Genomic DNA, 20,159 nt, shown 5'->3' with positions numbered 1-20,159 from the left:
AGAAAGTTTGTCTTCCAATATTCAAGAGTATCTTTTCCATTTTGTAAATTACTTTCTCCCATTCCTAACTGCACGTGATATACATACATGTTTTGAGAATGTATATATTATTTTGAAAATGTGTTACTCTAAATAAGTCTTTAATTAAAATGCCATGTTTAGATGGTTCATATATATATGATATGAAATGTATGTTTCATGAAACCGTTTCATTAGATGTTGCTTTATTTGTAGAAGTAATTGTTAGTATTCTATAATAATGGTACTTTTTTTAGCAGGTCAGATTGTTTCCCCACAGTCTGCTCCAACTTGTATTGAAAACAAAAATGATGTGAGCAGAGAAAACAGCACTGTTGACTTTAGCAAGGTAAGCATTCACTGTCAGTGCAGAGAGCTTCCTGACTACCAAAGAGATATTTTAAATTAAATAAAATGAATCCATGTGAATCAGGAAAAGCTGTCAAGTGCAAATTTTACTTCAGCATTAAAGTTTCCTGTGTACTGCAACACAGTTTGTATAAAACAAAACAAAACAAATTTAATTTTCTTGATGAATTACTGATAACAAGAAATCACAGATTAGGAACATAGATAAATTTATTGCGTGATAATATAATACGTGTATATTTGTAGGGGGAATTTTTACAAATTTAACAGAAAATTATCCAAGTAGGAAAGTAATTCAGAATTTGTGTAAGTCATATTTACCTCTCAGGTTTTTACTTTTTGTAGAAGTAATACATGAATGCAAACTATGCTTTTTATAACCTGAACTTGTGGATTACAGATGTCTCAAACAGAATGTGTTTCTGTAAACCTATAACTTAATTCTTCTGGCAAGCCAAGATATTTCAGTACACTTCACAAAAGATGTTAACTGTTCAGTAGTGGAGATTGCAATGACAGTTCAATGTTAGATAGCAAAGAAAAGCAAACAGCTTCTCAGCCTTAATGTAAAGGAGAATCCTAATTTGTTTAAGAAGTCTGTATGTACCTAAAACAAACTGTCACGTTAGATACGGATGACAGACCTGACAGGGACAGATGACTTCAGCTGACACATTAATACAACAAGGTTGAGTAAGTGAAGAAAGGTGATTTAAACCAAAATTATGAAGAACAGCACTTTGAGTCTGTTGAATCTTTGTGTTAGTGCAACTGAGCTAAAAGTAGAGTTATGTGATTGCTCCATCTGGTGCCAGACTTATCTCCTAGCAGCAGTAATTTGCACCATTTGAATTCTTGAATGAACATGCCAGACTAGGCAATGGTATATGGCTGAAATATAGGAAACAGATCTTTTTATCAAAGAACGTGAGAAGAAAGGAGGCTGGCTGAGGAGGTATTATGGACCACATTTCTACAGAGATAGTAAGGAGATCTATAAACAGTGACAAGTTGTTAAAAATTTAATGCTAATATTTAATATATTTAAAACTAGGATTATAATGCTTTAAAAAGTCAAGTATGATTTTGCTTTCCTGATTTATATTGAAAGTGTTAACTAAAACTAATTTTTTTGGCGAGTGTTACAATACCAAGATGTGAAATTTTGTCAAGGATATCAAATATAAATAAAACTGTCTAGTCAAAATTAAGCTGTGCAGAGGTGAAGCTCATAACAACCCAAAGGGAACAACATGAATTTCAGTAGTGCTTTTCTTGCATGTTTCCCCAATTACTTTGAGCATTGTAGGATCAAAATCCCAGTCCATTATCTAGCTGCATGATGTTTGTATTAAACAAGAATGATCCTTCACTCACTATTTTTGTAGTGCTGCAGCTTTGCTGATCAAAAGAGATCTTCCTATTTAAACTGGCCTGAGAAGAGATCAACGTGTCAACTTTTGGCTAGCCTCAGCGGTGTTAGATACCAGGAGGGATGTCAGGAATATGAAAGGAACAACTTTTATTTGCAGGAAAGAAATAACAGTAAAGGATTGTAATCTAAATTTTTGTCTGCCTTTAAATAGATCTGTTTATCCTTTTGAAGATGTATAATTTCCCCTTGAAATGTGCTATTGCAAAAACTCCCAATGGTTTTAATTTGAATTATATGCACAGATTGAGAGGAAAGTAGAGCACTACACTAATTTTCTCTTGAGTATTGTGATTTCTTGCTTTAATTTTGTCACACATATTAATTTCATTTATCTTCTACAAAAAGCACCTTTGACTACCTCACATATTCTCTCCTTGCTAATCTATCTCCCTTGGGCTACTTCTAATATTCCAAATTTTGGAGTTGATTCAAAAAGCTGATTTAATCTGAATACAACACTGAGACTGTATTGATTGTACTGGTATCTATTTATGAATAATGTGAGACATGGTACTAAAAGCTGTCTTGAATGTTACTTCAGTAACACAGAGATTGAGACATAGTTTCTGATGTTTGTCAGTCCTCTTCCTCTGGGGTCACCACGAGGACTTTGTATTCCCAGGGCAATATGGAGGTGATCTGTCACAGCACCACTTTATCCTGTGTCTGAGCTGGATGGGGATGGCAGTTTAACAACTGCGTCTGGCTGGTCTCTGCTTCTTATGCCAGAGAATGAAGGGAACCCTTGTTGTCCTGAAATATGAAATGCATAAAGAGGCTGTGCCCACATCCCTTCTTATGGCAACGTCCTGATGCTCCACATGGAAACCATATTGCTGAATCAAACCCTGGTCCCATACTGACAGAGTTTGGTCTTTCAAATACCGTGTGAAATAATTGACTTATTTTTGAATACTAGTTGGCCCTGCTTATAGATAAATCTGATTAATATGTCTCAAGGCTTTCTGAAGAAGTGATGTTGGGTAGCTTCTGTTTGTCTTCATGTCAAGTTATGTTTGGTTCCAGGGGAGGCCCACATCACTGTTTTTAGTCCTTGAGTTGCCCTGGAGGGGAATGGCCTCCACATTAGCTATTTAGTTTTGTGTTTAATTGGAGCTTGCTGGGGCTTTTTAGTGCCAGGTCATGAATATGGCTCAGGTTAGGGTGCTGATTAAGATGCACATGATGTCTATCCAGCTGAAAACCTCTTGGGATAAAAGATGTATGATGGATGGGTTAGGTGAAGTATTCGAAGGATGTAGCTTCTGCCATTGCTCCAAACTCACTCCAGGGCCACTTCTGCTCTTTTTATATAGTGGAAGCAACACCCAGGGTTCAGGTGCATTTGCCCAGTTAGATGCTTCTCTGACAGCTACTTTCCTTTTAACTGAGGCCTTAAAGATCCTTTTTACCTAAAAGATTTTTGAATCTCAAGCTGATAAATAGTACAGGAAACATACCTGGAGATACTTTCTGGTAGACAAGAGACTGAATGTTTATTTCAGATTTGAACCTTGATTATGTGATCTGTATGCTAGTAGGACCTTAAGGTGACAACTGTAGCATGTTGTATATGTGACATTAGATATTAAATGTTAAAACCAATCGCAAGGTAAAATTGGTACAGAGTGCATGAAACACTACTTCCTTTCTCTCAGCTATAAATGACCTATGGCACCAAAATTAGGGGCAAAGTGAATCTGTTCATGTTTTGTGTTTAACCCAGAAGAGTTATTTTGTGATTTGAGGGGAATAGAATTTACCTCACTTGATACTTTACCTTGAAAAAGTACTTTGACTCCAACCTTCCAGGTTGATTTGATGCTTATTTAAGCATCAAATGAGGTTTTTGGTCTTAGTTCTAGAGTAGCTTAGGATAGCATTAGACATCTCTTTGTGATCTGAGGGAAGTAAGATTTAATTACACAGGCAACTGTGTTATATCTGAATTCTGATTTATTGCCAGAGCCATTTGCAAGAAAACAATTTTCTAAATATTACCAAAACCTATGCAAACTAGTACTGACAGATGGCTGCAAGATAGACATTAAAATGGTCCACTTTAACAGTTTATATTGGATTTGGTTGCTGTTGTTGTGTTTAGATTAATAAAAGGAAAGCAAATGAAAAAAAAAGCATTTTGAAATGTAGACAATACTGGTACATAACGAAATCAAACATACATTATACACTCTGTTACTCCATGTTGATCTTTGTTACAGAGCAAGCTCTAGCCTGATACTGAGGAAATAAATACAAATGAACACATTCTTAGGCGAATACCTTGAGCTTATATAGCAATGTCATGATGCTGTTCATCTATCTTTTCCTACCATCCCTGTAAGAGTCAACATTGCTGCCTTAAAACTCCAATGTTTTTATTTTGCGTTGTTCTTTCAGTTTACTCTTGAGACTATCATGGTCATAGCAAATTTTCTGTTATTTTCAGCAGAAGGGCAACTGTCTTCCATTAAATCCAATACCAAAAATAAGTTTCACTTAGAGTAGTAGAAGGAAAATTACATCTAGTGGAATCTGTTCTTCTCATTGAGATTATAATACAGCAACTGTGAATTAATGATGTTCAGAATTTTTAATTATGGAAAATAAGGTGTCTTTAGTTCTACTGTTAACGATTCTTCTGTTATGAATTACTGATGCTGTTACGATTATTGATAAAAAGTGTTACTAGGATATTAATACTATATTCTTAGCAAGATTTTGAATGTGATTTGTTGTCTTTATAGATTAATTCTGTAGTACTTGAACTATGTTTCCAAGAAAAATTAGTCAAATAATGAAAGACCAGTTGTTTGGTTTTGAGAAACATTTTTATTTAAAAAAAATTATTCAAAAGACAAGAATAGTAGAAACTGTATAATTGAAATAACTAGGATTGTAGTGCAGTGACCAGAAAGTCCCTGTCAACAAATCAGGGGGAAAAAAAATCCTTGAGAATAGTTTTTACGTTGTAATTTAATATAATTTTTCCAGGTTGACCTGCACTTCATGAAGAAGATACCACCTGGAGCTGAAGCATCAAACATCTTAGTTGGTGAACTAGAGTTTCTGGACCGTGCGGTTGTTGCTTTTGTTAGGTTGTCTCCTGCAGTGCTGCTTACAGGACTAGCTGAAGTCCCAATTCCAACAAGGTGCAGTTGGATTTATTTCTCTTCATGTTTTTCTGAGTACCTTATGGAGATAGGGTGATGTGACTTTCAACTTTGTCATTTATTAAGTTATGAATTTGTTTGTTTCTTTAACAAAGACATTTCTTAGAGAAATCTTTCCACGCATCCTTTAAATGATGTACGGGTATATTGAGAAACATGCCATTTGTCTGTGCAGATAGTAATTCTTTGCAGAAGTAGAAATGATAGCTCCTTAGGTTACAACACAGGTACTGCAGATGAAATATTAAGGTGAAATATTCAGCTTCTTAGAATATTTCATCTGGAACGGAAATGTACGTGTGTGATACTGCATGATTATGTCCAGAAGAAAAAAAAAAGAAGGAGTTGAGTAAAGGCAAAAAACAAGCTATGTGATTTGATTGACTAGGGATAGTGAATGGATGAAGAACATGCTATAAATATCATGCTCCTCTAAAAGTTACTTTCTAGATTCTTTCATGGTAGTGAATGTAACTTTTAACCATAAATTTTTATTAGGTTAATTTTTTCTAAGTTGAAACTTCTGTTGAAATACTTTGAGAACAAATTATGAGGAATTTAAAAAAAAAATCTCTAAAATAGACTGTGTTGTCAAACAGGAAGCATTTAAATAGATCTGCAGATATGTTGTGTCCCGCTGGCATTGATTCAGATCAAAACTCCCAAGTGATTCTCCCATATCTGAGTTCACTGACTTAACTATTACTGCAGTCTCTTTTTGTATTTGTGCATATGTTTGTACACATGTTCTGTTTGTCTTTCCCCTTCCTTCTTTTAGTTTCTATAAAATAGAATTCCAACAGGAGGCACTAGTGTATTCCAGTTGTTGGTGACACTCAGGAAGGAATGTTATGCTATGAAATGCAATGAGGAGACTCAGATCCTTGCTCCTAGTCACATAAACAGTATAAAATTTTCTTTAAGTTGTAGTTACTTTGGATATGACTTTTTTTTGTCTTTTCTAATTTTTGCGTGTGTATAAGGAACGATGACGGACTGAGCTGGCTTTGAAAAAAACTTCTGGAGTCCTTCCTCGTAACCTCCCCCAACTTTCCACAAAAAACCCACCAAAGGGAAAAGAACAGATTTCTTGATTTTTGGCCAAAAGAAATTTAAATAATTAAAAGCTTGGATAATTAAGAATTTCTGCAAAAATGTTGATTTTAAAAACAATTTAATAATGTTAGTAAAAAATTGTCTTTTGCATTTTAGCAAAACTGAAGACTTTAGTTATTTAATTTGAACCTATTCTCCACATTTTATAGGCCCTTACTAGCCCCAAGCCAAGAGTAGAGGCTGTCTAGAGTGAGTAAGAACGATATAAAAATTATTTTTATTCAGGGTAATTTAACTTCCCCGATATTGCAGTTGTACCACTACAATAAAGTTGTTGATCAGTTGAACTAACAGAGTGAAATAAATTAATGTTAATGTGTTCTGTACATAGATTATAATTGCATATATTTATTATGTAAGATAAAGTTTGTTATGTGAGGAGGTTTTTTGATAGTCTCAATCAAGTCTGACTGTGAAGGTTATGATATATTTTTGGAAGTTATTTTCACATTTTTTTGTAACCAGAGCTTCATGTTTAAATGCATGTGTGAGGATCTTGAGGGGGATTATACATAATATATGTCTTAGAGGTGCTTCTAGTCCAGTTTTAAAATAAGTATTTCTGTAGTATGTGTAGTTACTTTCAACCATCTAGCCTTTACAATTTTTAAAATTTATCTTTTATTTGCAGATTTTTATTTATTCTTCTTGGACCACTGGGTAAAGGGCAACAATACCATGAGATTGGAAGATCAATTGCAACACTAATGACAGATGAGGTATTTTTATTCATGGTTTGGTTTTAGTCATTTTGTACTGACTGAAGAGATGTAATGATCTCGAATGTGGAATTGAACAGATAAAATGTGGCTAATCATGCTGATGATGCACAAATAGCAGTCTAGTTCATTTCACAATACTGTAACAGCCCAGATTATGCTGCCATAAGGAGATAATAAAATGAGAAACAATATTCACATGCAAGGATATCTTCAGAAGATTCCATTTACACAGCTACTTTCCAGTGGAACTAATTGTATTTTAAACTATAAAATCTCTAGAACATTTAGCACCCGTAAGGATATTTTTTCATAGCAGCTGGAGCTTGTGTGAAAACTATGTATTGGAAATTTCCAATTGAAGCTGAGATTATTTGTTTGGTGGGAACCACATGAAATGCATTCTATTTCAGGGGAAAGGGGCCATCATGAAAAGTGTTACGAGTATTCTTTTCCCTATCTATCTTTCCTGCCACATAACACTTCTCCGTTTTTCACAGGTGTTCCATGATGTTGCTTACAAAGCAAAAGACCGCAATGACTTGGTATCTGGAATTGATGAGTTTCTTGATCAGGTTACTGTACTACCTCCTGGAGAGTGGGACCCAACAATCAGAATAGAACCACCCAAAAATGTTCCCTCTCAGGTTTGTACACTGTAGAATTCAAACATTTTAAAACGCTGTGATGAATTTTTGTGAGGTAGAATTAAGTCTCATTAATTTAGCATTTAGCAGAGTCACTGTATAGACATTATGAATGCTGTTTTTTTTTTTTTTTTTGTTAATTTGCTTTAAGAGAACCCTTGTCTTCCAAGCTTATAGTATAGTGATAACATTTCGTGTAGTGCAATGTTAGTTCTCTCCCAAGGAAAGAGAGGTAGTTGTATCTAAAGATCTTAAATTCAGGGGTAATTGGTCATAAGCATCTTTGATTGTTCCAAACAGTCAAACAGTCATGGTTTGCTTTTGTTCTAAGCTTATTGCAAGAACTGATCAAAGCAGCCTGGCTTGCTATTCTTTAAAATGTTTTCCGACACAAAATTTTCTGTGATCGATTATGTTTCTTAGACCATAATTCCTTCTACTATTTCCTGTTACAGAACTCCTCTACAGCTTATGAAGAGGTTATGTTAATGAATCTTACAATAAAATTTACATATTTAGTCTTTGAACTCTCAAAGCCTGTTTCCTATGCTAAAATTACGTTTTGGTTGCTAAGACCTTTGAGAAGTATCTTTTTCCTTCTGGTAGGAGAAGCGTAAGATCCCGGGAGTGCCAAATGGAACCGCAGCCCATGGGGATGCAGAGCAACCTGGAGGACACTCCGGACCAGAACTGCAACGCACCGGAAAGTTAGTGAAAACATATGCAAAATCTTGAGTGTTCCAAGTGATGCACTTCCAAAGGAATCACAATGGTCTGGTTCTCTCTCAGATGACTGGCTTGGCATATGATTTTTTTTCAGGCATTTTTCCTGATTTGCATACCACATAGTTGAAAAGGACAACACATGCTAATTTGCAGAGAGAGGGAGAGGGCAAGAGGATTTGCGTTTTCACATTGTATTTATTGCAAGCTCCTTTATTATTTATAAAGGTCAGACCTCTGTTAAATTTGATTAACATTTCTTATTTTTGTACAGCACAAATGAAAAGTTGGGAATATTCCTGTGCCATATATTATGAATGCTTACAGCTGTTTTGTAGTTGAAGTTTCTGGGGTGTGCAGCTCTAGTTTTTATTTTTTTTAACCTCAGTTATCCATGATATGTCCTGGTACATGAGGCTGCGATTACCATGGTGGTTGCAATATGCACACACCAGAAGGAAGGATTTGCCCAAGGAATACTTACATTCTTGTCTAATATGGTGTGGCGTTAAGTGCATTAGCTGCCAAGGATTACCTTAGTGCAGTGTAGTTGTATGACAGACTTTTCTTTTACCTTGCTGCCTTTTAAGTATCGTTTCTACATGCATAAGGCTAAAGATTCAACAACAATGTTGGTATACACAGTGGGGAAGAGGAGATGATGGCCACTCTGGCTGTAAGCACCGGTTTCTCACTGGTGAACCTGCTAGTTGACAGGTCAAAGGATCATTCTAATATTTAGGAGATGGTGGCATTTCATCTTCCTCTCTAGCCCAGCAATGTCTCATACATTGGGTGCCTGTGAGAAAAATAACATTGTGGGGATATTTACTGTAACTGTATGGTATATTGTAAGGGAGTATCTGTTCCTAAATATTTGATTATATTTAGCATAGTGTAAATGACAAAAGACGACAGTTCTTGTCCTTGGGAAATTGTGGCCTACATTCAGTTCTATCAGAAAGTATATTTAGGAACAGGTTCTTAAATAAAGAATATGAACCTCTGTACGTAGACGTGTGGGCAAATGGGCACTGTGGCAGCTCTCTGATTAAACAAATGCAAATAATTATTTAACGTAATACATAATAGGGTTTTATGTGTGGGAGCTAACAGCTGTTCAGAACTTTTGGGTCTGGATGATTAGATGAAGATTTTATAAAAGAAACATGCAAATTAGTTTGCTTTAGGAACACAGTTTATTGATTAAAGTTACAAGACAAGGTTCCCATAAACTTTTTTCTGGGAAGGATGAATTGTAAGAGTAGGTATCTCATGATCAAGGAACAATAGCTTCTCTACAGTATATTTAAAGCAATACTGTGCAAGAAAATTCGGTATGCCTTTCATTCAATTTGATCTCTTCTATTTTTTTTAGATTCTTTGGAGGATTGATTTTAGACATAAAAAGAAAAGCTCCCTTCTTCTGGAGTGACTTCAGGGATGCTCTCAGTCTGCAGTGTCTGGCATCATTTTTGTTTCTCTACTGTGCTTGCATGTCTCCTGTCATCACATTTGGTGGTCTGCTGGGAGAAGCAACTGAAGGTCGTATAGTATGTGTTAAATCTGAACTTTTAAAACAAACTTACATTCCTAGGTTTTTGGTTAGTATTCTCTTAGCATTGCATGACTCACCTTTAAATGTTGCTGTTTGAATGTTTAGAAGGCTACAGACTAAGACATTGTGAAAAGAACCTGTTTGAAAATTTATGGATGCTTCTCTCTGTATCATATTCAGAGTGCAATAGAATCGCTGTTTGGAGCATCCATGACTGGAATTGCCTACTCTCTCTTTGGTGGACAGCCTCTCACTATACTTGGCAGCACAGGACCAGTTTTAGTGTTTGAGAAGATCTTATTCAAGTTTTGCAAGTAAGTGAAGATCATGATATGCCTCATCCCTCGGGTGTTGCTAGGTGAAAAGGAGAGACACTGATCCCAAAGTTCCAACATCTGCAGAATAAGATCAACAGTTTGTATTGGAGTGCACTGCTTAGACTTTCACTGAAAATTATGCAGCAACTGAGACAAGTGAATTGGTGGTAATACAACAAGATTGATGAGGGGTTTTTTGTTTGTTTGTTTAAAAAAAATCAAACCTGTTTTGAAGGGAATGTAAGCTTCAGGATGTGTGGGTTTTTTTTTTTTTTTTTTAATTGTATAATTTTCTACCATGAAACAATACATTTAAATCTGTGGTTTATCTCATCCCTAACTCATGCAAAAGGTCTTACCTCTCACCCAGGAAGTGCAGTGGCAATGGTGCCATCTTTCAATAGTCACTAATACAGACCCTGCCCTTCCTCCACCCAAACCGAGAAGGAGTGAAGCATCGAACCAGAACAGACTATCCCACATTTATGTTAATGTGCTATACATGAAATACCTGCACCACAGCGTGCATGGGTAAAAATTATGTCTGCATCTTGGCAGCCATCATGCCTCTCTGTGATCCTCTCTGCTTTTCTGCCTCATTGCTGTGATGGGGACTTCTGCACCAAGATCTCCTGAACATCCTGAACAACTTAGAGTAGGATACCCCGCTTAGCACCCCAAAAACTCTTTTATGACCTTTAGGTTGACCTTTCAGTTCTCTGTGATAATGTCACCCAATGTGTTTGGAGCTCTTTTATAATATGCAATAAGCATACAGGATTTTGATTAAAGTTGTTGTTAGAGCTACTCTTGCAGCTTAAGAAGCAATTGGCAGGTGCTGGCTGTTCACAGAGCAGGATGTGGGATAAAAAGAGGATGGGCCTTACACACTTCACATGCATGACTACTCTCAAATCTGCTCACTTGCTTTAGTAGAAATAGAGCTCTTTGTGTCCCATTAATTGGCAGGAGAGCTCAGATTAAGAGGGTGCTTGACCGTATCTTTAGTTCAGAATAGGTAAATAATTTCTGATTCAGACTGTCCCCAGAATCACACATCTCTAGGCAAAGGAAATTTTGGAACTGCCTCTTCTCCATGTACTGTGGCTGGACAGAAGATAAACTGTGTTTAATTTATTCTTTTTTTCTTTTTTCAAGAGAGTATGGGTTGTCGTACCTTTCTCTGAGAGCTAGCATTGGACTGTGGACTGCAATCCTGTGCATCATCCTTGTTGCAACTGATGCAAGCTCCCTAGTCTGCTACATTACCCGGTTTACTGAAGAAGCTTTTGCTTCTCTTATCTGCATCATTTTCATTTATGAGGCCTTAGAGAAGCTGTTTCATCTCAGTGAGACGTATCCAATCAACATGCATAATGATTTGGATCTGCTGACAAAATACTCGTAAGTACTAGATTTCTTCTGTTAATATTGTTTTTTGTTTTGGTTTGTGTGTTTTTTTTTTTTTTTTTCTTCAAAGGTTATGTTTTCTCTGTGAGGAATGCAAGCCAGTGCACAGAAGGAAAAGTTTGCAGTAGTTGCAAACTTAACATGTGGAAGCTATTGAGTTAGGCATGATGCTGGCATATGGAAGTAGTAGTTACTGGAGGTATAAGCAATACACATTTACTTAAGATAAGTAAGAAAAATCTTGACTTGGAGTTTGGAAAAGCTTCCACACACACAACTTGGAAGTCTTAGAATAAAAAATAGGACTTGGAGTTACCTCAGCTTTAGTTGTTTATTCACAATTTTACTTAATGAGGTGTAACTCAATGATCTCTTACTATAACCTTGTACTGATGATTTATAATATTTTATTAGGTGTTCAGACAGCATTTTTATAACAGATTTATCTAGGGGTTTTTCCAAATTGAAATATTGACCTATCTAAAAAGGATATAATTTAATGTACCTCCTTTATTTTAACCTCTCTCGCAGTCAAGGTTCAAGCTTCAAGAACTGAAGTGGACTTGGAATTGTTAGGTGCTTCTCAGTAGTGATTGATGTTGTCATAATCAATTTGTTCGTAATAACAAGTTTTTAAATATGACTCAATTTAAGCAGCTTTATTGTGGAGTTTTGACAGGTAGTATTCTACTTGGGGAATAAAAAAGTGAATGGCTTTAACTCATATAATTTAATTTAGAAATAAAAACTCATAGATTTGTTGTTGTGGTATGAGAACAAAAATGTTCTTCTAGTAAAGGACAAGATCCTAGTCTGTCCTGAGGCCAGTTAAGCCCTGTCACCTCAGCGACTAAAATGTCATTAAAAAGCATTTTCAGAGAAGACCCCCCTCCAGAAATGTCTCTATTATTTCACTGAACCTATTTGAACCCTCTGCAAGAGCAGGTTGGGGCCCAAATGGAACAATGCTTGAACAGTGCCACATCTTCTGTTCACTGGAAAAACCGGCGTTTCTCAACCAAATGTCTCATTTGCTTTCTAAGCTGGGAAAAACAAAACACAGCAACAGAGAAAACATTTGAGCTTTGTATATGTTATCACTAGAAAAACAGTTAGAAAATCCTGAATCTGGATGCACATTATATTTCTTACTACACAGAACAAGTTAAATTATAGAAACTATAGTTCTGCTGTGACATACTCTCTCATCATGCTGAAAAAGTATTATTTCTCTCTAATAGTTTAATCAGTAGACAGAGGAATATTAATTTGAAGAGAAAGCAATAAACATCAAGAATAGACCATGGATGCAGTTAAGGTTATATTCTGGTCTTATTTAACTTCATTTAACTTCTGTGAACTTGGTATTTTACTCTAAGGAGCCTCGTATAACACAGTGTTAGTGGATTTTTTTTTTTCTTTACCACTTCAAAGTAGTCATCTCAAAGGGAAAAAGAATATGATGTTCTTGTATGGTTTTGAAAAACAGATGTTGGAATACTATACAATGACAAAAAATATTCAGAAACCATTTAGCAGGCGGAGCTGAGATGTTAAAATATGTAACGAAAAGCATAAACATGAATAGAAATACAGATTCCTGGGTAGCTAGCTTTATTCAGGGTTAGCTGAACCCCATGATATTGCTTGAGATTTCAGAGAAGTAAGATTAACAGTCCTGCTTGTAATAGGTATCTCTATATTTTACATGTTTTAACATCATAGTTCTTATGTTTACAAATAAATGTTTTTTATTTTGTTTAAAATTCCATTAATCAGAATCCCAAAGTGATTTTTGAAGGATGTTGTTCTGCCTTGCAGATGTTTGGAAGAACTATTTGACTGCTTTCTGGTGCTTTCAAACACATATATAGCTATCAAAATTATTTGATGTAATAATTTTGTAGTTATTTACGGGGTCATCATTTCATACCTATATTCTCAGTTATTCCTTCACTCTGTGTAGATAGTACAAATAAATTGACTTTTAAACTCTTGCATTACATTTCATTTTCGGCATTTATGTTGCATCTTCTACTTGCAGCAATATCCTGTTTATTATTGATATCACACCCATGGCAACTGACCCCACTAATGCCAAAATAACTAGCTGTAAGACATAGTTATAGGCAGCATAGTTCTTGTGGGATGTGGCTTATTTTTTTAACCTTAAAACTGATGGTTGGAAATGCTAGTATGCATATTGATTATCTTGTCAGAGCACATCTGCTGATTCCAAGGATGTGTGCTCTAAACACAGCAAAGCAGTAATTCCAGCCTCTTCTGTTCTCTTCCCTCCCCTCTCCTTCATCTGAGTTTTTCTTAGTTCTTCAGAACCGGCCCCGACAGGTTAGAAGAATGGAAAGATGTGCTTTGTTGGAGCAGCTGTACATCAGCTGCCCAGATGACCAGTGCTGTCACAGCAGGCGTGGTGCAACCTGAACTCCGTGGGTTTGCTGTGCAGAGATGCACGTATTACTCTGTCCAGACACAGTGCCTGTTTGCCCAGAAACATGAAGGTGTCCAAATACCATCCTCACGGGATCATCGCAAGATAAGAAATTTCAAATAACCCTTAGTCTCTGCTCAAATGTCTGTACACATCTCAGTTCCAGAAAGATCAGAAACTAGAGGGCTTACTTGAAGTTAAAAAATCTTTTTTTTTTTTTTTGTATGCTTGAAGTTGAGGAATATTGCTTTCGCAAGGAACTAGAAGCTGCTTCTGCAGCATCTGACTCCAGTTCTTCTACTTGTAGTTTAAATGAGTAACAATCTTGGGCTGAAACTGTTCCTGTCCTTAAAGGACCAGCATAGTCTGTTACAGACGCTGATTAGTGTCTGCTGTTTTGCTAATTAAAGCAGCCGTTTGCATTTTCCTCTTTGGGGATTTTAAAGAAAATTTTTTAATTGTTTGTAAAGCCTTGGCAGTTCTTTAATTAGCAATGGGCGAACTTCATAAGGTTGAGCAACTAATTTCTCTTTGAATGCTCAGACAAAGCTTATGTAATACTTTATCTTGGATCTGCACTTCTGTGCAGAAAACTCAGGTTATACTGTAAAATTTATGTGTTTTCTGTATTCTGTCTGCCCACTCATAAAATTGATGATAAATAGGTCAGGACATTGTACATATTTGAAGCTCTTCTCCCATGGGCTTTCCAAGGATGCTCTGATGTCCAGGCATAGTCTGTCTACATCCCGGTACTGTTGCTTTTGCCCTGTTGAAGACACGAGTTTGATCCAGGAAAAGTCATTGGCATGCTCTTAGTACTGTCCATTGAAGTCCTAGAAAGACAAAGAAAATAGTATTTAAAATGGTTGGTATTTCAACCAGATTGGAACCATATTTCAGGTAATCTCAAAAAGACAACAATATCTTTTGTTGGATGATCTAATTAATGTAGAACTAGTCCTAGTGCACTTCTTACTCATTTTCTTTATTATACTTGTTTGTTACTTTGTGTCGAAATATTGGCCCTAATCTTCAGGTGATCTACTTGCAGGCAAATCCATTCAGCATTCGTATGTAACTTTTTCTCAAAACACCATCTTTCTGATACGGACAATAAAGAATAAGGCATTTAAGAGCTAAATCCGAAGAAGACCAAAGACAACCTAATTTTCAGTGTGCTACTGTTTTGCCTTTTTTTTTTTAATTTTTAAACTGCATTGTTTTGAAGGAATTTAAATACAGTAGCTGCATTGTTTATTAAATACACATTTGTTTTTTATCTGGGCTTTTCTTTCTTCCGTTTTTTAATTTTTTTTTTTTACTGTGACCTTTTTGTATTTGTCATGCCATTAGCATTTGTAGGTTGGCATAGCAACTCTTATTTCTGCACTTTCCTCCTCCTGCTTTTTCCTACCCTTGTAGCAAATATATCTCCAGTTAGTGAATCCTGTCTGAACGCTGATGCACATCAGTTTTAATGTGTATATTAAATATTAGGATATCCTTTTTGCTAGGTAAGGAGGACCCTACATGTGAGTGGATTAAAACTAGAGGTTCTCAAAAGGAAAAACAAAATAAGCATTGTGGATGAAACATGTTGTAGAAAGCAATCCAGTATTCTTTAAAATAGAAGCATTTTAAGATCGTTATCTTAGAATACAGAAGAGAATTATTTTTCAGTGTGAGGTTGCTTACATCTTGGGACTTCATATACCTTTTGTTTTTATTAATCTTTTTTTCAGAGTGATGAATTCATGTTGTTTTTAATAATTCTTTACCAGAAGTTACTCAATTATTAACAGATTACATTGAATAATTTTAAAGTGATTTCTTGGCATAGTAATATGCATATTGCAATCTGTCTTGGTATTGACATGCACTTAAGCATTAGGAGTAGAAAATCCCACTCTGATGTAATTAAGGAGCCAAGATCATGTCAATCTCAGTATCTTTTGCAGGCTACAGAAACCATTGCTGCTAGAAGGCATTGTGAAGATTAGTTCTGTGCATATCACTGTTTGCACAAGCAAGTTTTAAATCTTTCATTATCTGTATAACTTAATCTAAATATGTTATTATTGGATGCAAATTATGTTGTTTTATACCCTGTGTTCCTTAAGCTGCAGCTGGAATAAGAAGAGTCAGTGATGATAATAAGTTTGGTATTTCTCATTAGGCTCCAACGCATGTAATTGGATTCCAAGTCCCGTAATGATTTCTTTGAACTTAGATGTGAATACAGATTTTCTTTTCTCTTTCTTTATAGGTTTTTTTCCCTGCAATTAAATAACAGTGCTGTATCATGTTTTTCCCTAAGAATGTCCCTCTTTTTCCCAGAACCATGCAACGGCCATAATTGAGTTTAACTGCTGGTTCCCTTTTACTTCTTGACAAATGTATCCAGAAGTGATTTTTCTTTTTTCCATTTGATCAAGGAATTCCCTAAATCTGCCAAACCCATTTGGCTGATTTTTCTCTTTCTCCCTTTTTTGAGCCCAGGGAGTGCCCACCTTGCTTCTTTCATTCTTACTACTCATCCCTTCCACTTCTTAAGCAATTCTCCACAGTGTTCAGTTTGTAGTCAATAGCTGGTATACACAATGCCTTCAAAACCTGGAAAGGCTTACATGAAATCCTTGGTTTTGTTGCAGTACATTTATGTGTATTGATACACTACATCTGAACAATTGAAACTCAGCTGACCATATAACATTATAGTATATTACAGTATATTATTTCTGAACCAGCATTCTACTGAATCTCTTCTCCTCAGGTGTATGCTTTTTAAACTTTGGTAGTGGGGTGAAGTGACATGCTAGAACTATTTCTCAGTGAAAGCTTTGAGGTGAATTATCAATATCCCATGTAATTACACTACTTTTCTGCACATTAACTTCTATGTATGGCCCTTGCTGCTAAGAATGCATGGACTGCATACTGCACCAGGCAGCTAATAAAGACCAATCTTTATGAGTGACAGTCAAGGTTAACAAAACTACAATGTGATTTTTTTCTAGACTTTCCTGTTGACAGAACCACATTCTTCTTCTGATGTGTCATCCAAAGAAACCTGATTCTTTGAGATTTCTTCACCCTAACATCAGTCATCCCCCTCCCCAATTTATCTCTCTATATGTGTGAAATTGTTGTGCTGCTGAGTGCATTGCCTAGGTACTTTTATAGGCTTTTCTGTTTTCCTCCTCAACTTCACCAACTAAACGATGTAGACTTCTGACTTTGGAGAATATACGTGGATGCCTGATGATGTTCGTGATTGTCAGAGATGGGCTACTTAACTTAATGACTCAATGGTCTAATTCAGGATGGCAGATCTCATGAATAAATGAAGAAAAAATCTTGTCTTGCCATGACAGCTGTGCTTTGAAAGGGGTTTGTGATACTGAGAATAGAACTTAACTGACAAGTCAATTTCCCAGGAGTATTAATTATTTTCTTTCCAGTCTTTTCTCCACTGAGACTTTGGTTTCATCGTTATGAATGTTGACATGAGAAGGAGTATGGTAAATATAATGCCAGGGATATACAGGTGTTGTAGGTAGGGGACAGCAGAGAAGTCATCATCCCTTCCCATAGTAGTTATTAGACAAACAGAAGGCCTCTGCAAGTGCTCCTAATTCACACGAAAATGGTATATTTGGGGACAACCTAAACATAGATAGCATTCTGCTATTGATGTGCTTTCCTTCAATCTTGTAAATGCAACATAAAGAATATGTATGCATATATTCTAACACCTTACTTTTAAACAAAATCATTGATGTTACCTTCCATTTCATACCATCTTATTCTGTCTCTGTTACGTGATCAGTGCACAGCACAGTTGTAGAGCATACGCTGTGTCTTGGGGAAAAAACTTCCTACTCATATTATGAAATATGTGCTCTGATATTCAGTGAGACATATTGTTTAAACAAGCACATTTTGTAACTTATTTGTCATGCTTGCCTGTTGTTTTTTTAATAATATAGATATTCATATTGAGCAAATCTCATTCTCTGTCTTAAGTGAGCTAGAAAGATATTTTGCTCTTCTAGGAGGGTGAAATGATATGTTGGCTAATCATGAAGAAGCTGCAGTTGCATCTTTTATAGATCAGATCCTTAGCTAGTATAAATAGGTGTAGCTTGCAATAGGTGCATGTGGGAAAAATAGGAGCTCCAAAACAGTGCCTTATGATTTGGATAAAATCATCAATAGCAAGTGTCTCCTAGTCTTGAAAACAATATACTGAAAAATTGTGACTGCTTGAGATGAATGGCCATGCAGCTTTCAAAGGAGCCGCATCATTTAAGTGTGTTTTATTTACTCACAAAAACACTGTACAAGGCTCTTGTTTGAAGCTCTTATACTGGCTGTGGTGGCAGCAGGATGGACTAGCACTATGCTGCACATTTAAAGTCTGTGTGGGGAGGAGAGCATGCATGACAGGTTGAAGAGAAGAAAAGGGTGAAGAATGAGCCTGAAGAATTGGGGGTAAGAGGTGGAAATTAAAGGGATTCCCCTGCCAGACCCAGATCAATTTCAGTTGAATAAATAGGCCTAGGGAATAAGTTTCTTGTTTTGCAGTAAACAAATTTACAGTCAGGATTAAAGTGGTTTTAGTACAGAACCTTTCTCCTTTTGTCAGTTCTGATCTTATGACAGCTTTCCTGCAGTTTCCTGAAGACTGTCTTGTCTGCAATGGTTTATTGTTCTATCTCAGATTTGTCAGCCACTTTGTAATAGTCTATATTAGATGTTTAAGTACCCTAGAAAAAGGCCAGCACCACTGATTTCTGCCTAGCTGCAAAATACAGACATTTTGAATACAGAAGGGAGTGACCTGTGACTGGGTATCTAGTGCCCTTTTAGATCTCTTAGCCTCCAGCTGCTGTGAAAACAAAGGCATGAGTCACCGTAGACAATCTCATGTATGTGCCAACCCATCAGGTGTGTCATAGATAGAATGGAATATATAGGGACCCATGTTTAGACATCTGAATTGCTACCAGGTGATCAGAACATCCTGCAGCAGCCAAAAGTGTAAAGACGCAAAAATAATTGTTCTGTCATCAGTGTGATTAAATGGGTGTATTGTGAGATTGGCAGCAGCTATTTCTTTTTTTATTTTCACTGTAGTGACACTTATGCTTTTGCCACCACAACCAGTGTCAGATTCTTCCCTGCCTATGTTCTAGCCATGAGAAAAGTGGCTTCTTCCTCACCATGTGAAAGATCATCATGTGTATCATTCTGTATCTTTTAGCATAACAAAGATGATTGCTGACTCCTTGTCACAAAAAGGCATGGGAGGGCGTTGCTCAGGTGGTACTATGTTTGGAGTGGAATATGTTGCTTAGAAAATATAGGTGTATGTATGGTGTCTTGCTCATTGGTAATAGCATAAATGCCACACAAATCTCTTGTAGTGGGCAAGTGCTCAGCAATTTAAACTTCACAAGAACTTAAGAGTATTTGAAACCTCCCAAGAGGCAATACATTTATACTTATTTCAGGCTTCTGAGTAATATTTTATCAAGAAAATAAGAGGATGAGTTAGTGGTTAACAATTCAGTGTATTTTACTTTCTCTTCTGAGAGCTGACCTCTCAAAGTAAAATATGACAATGAAAGAGACTAAAAGTTTTAAAAGATTAAAGTAAGAAGCCTTATTTCACTAATGTGTTTCTCCTTGCAGGTCAGTTGTGGTGGGAAATAGTCATCATTGAAGCAATTACATCTGTAATGAAATGTTACATTTTGGTAGATAATCTTTTATGTTCTGTCACTGAATGGTACCTCTAATTGTGTTTTTTTGGGCTGGACAGGGAGTATCTTACTATCTCACATTTATACAATGTTAAGGAATTAGCAGGGTCTGGAAGACTTTTACCATGATACCGTGTCACATCAAAATGTCAGTGTTGCCAAAAGACATATAATATTGAAAATAATATAATGTTAGATAATGATCTTCTCAGTAGAAAGCAGGATCTGATCTTTACAGTTATTCTGCCCCCATTCAGTGACAAAAGCTGGGTGCAGGGTGGTTTTGGTCTGCATGGGTGGAGTTTGCACAAGTCACTTACTTGCTGATGAACAATCTGCCATCAGTAGTGCCTGTGAAACCTGGAAAAGGCCCAACTGGTATTGATATAGAAATAAAGAGGGTAATGATCTCATCTGGAGGTGAATTACTTGAGCTGTATTAAACTAGAACTTC

At 36.1% G+C, this 20,159-nt stretch overlaps 1 protein-coding gene across 1 annotated transcript in view; it reads left to right on the top strand.

The window, feature by feature from the left end:
- Window positions 1-278: 278 nt before the first annotated feature.
- The window catches only part of SLC4A10 (solute carrier family 4, sodium bicarbonate transporter, member 10), a gene marked incomplete at its 5' end in the record, with an annotated part of 43,665 nt that continues 23,784 nt past the window's right edge, over window positions 279-20,159 (top strand). Inside the window, 8 exons of the mRNA XM_010077351.1 lie at window positions 279-367; window positions 4,817-4,974; window positions 6,743-6,830; window positions 7,331-7,477; window positions 8,084-8,184; window positions 9,579-9,753; window positions 9,939-10,072; window positions 11,234-11,479. Of these exons, the coding sequence (XP_010075653.1) occupies window positions 279-367; window positions 4,817-4,974; window positions 6,743-6,830; window positions 7,331-7,477; window positions 8,084-8,184; window positions 9,579-9,753; window positions 9,939-10,072; window positions 11,234-11,479 (1,138 nt within the window). The remainder of the gene's footprint in view (window positions 368-4,816; window positions 4,975-6,742; window positions 6,831-7,330; window positions 7,478-8,083; window positions 8,185-9,578; window positions 9,754-9,938; window positions 10,073-11,233; window positions 11,480-20,159) is intronic.

The sequence above is a fragment of the Pterocles gutturalis genome, unplaced genomic scaffold (genome assembly GCF_000699245.1).
Source record: "Pterocles gutturalis isolate BGI_N339 unplaced genomic scaffold, ASM69924v1 scaffold38013, whole genome shotgun sequence".
Classification (NCBI taxonomy): Eukaryota; Metazoa; Chordata; class Aves; order Pterocliformes; family Pteroclidae; genus Pterocles; species Pterocles gutturalis.
Note: the sequence above shows the minus strand (reverse complement) of the source record. Positions and strands in the feature narration are given on the sequence as shown.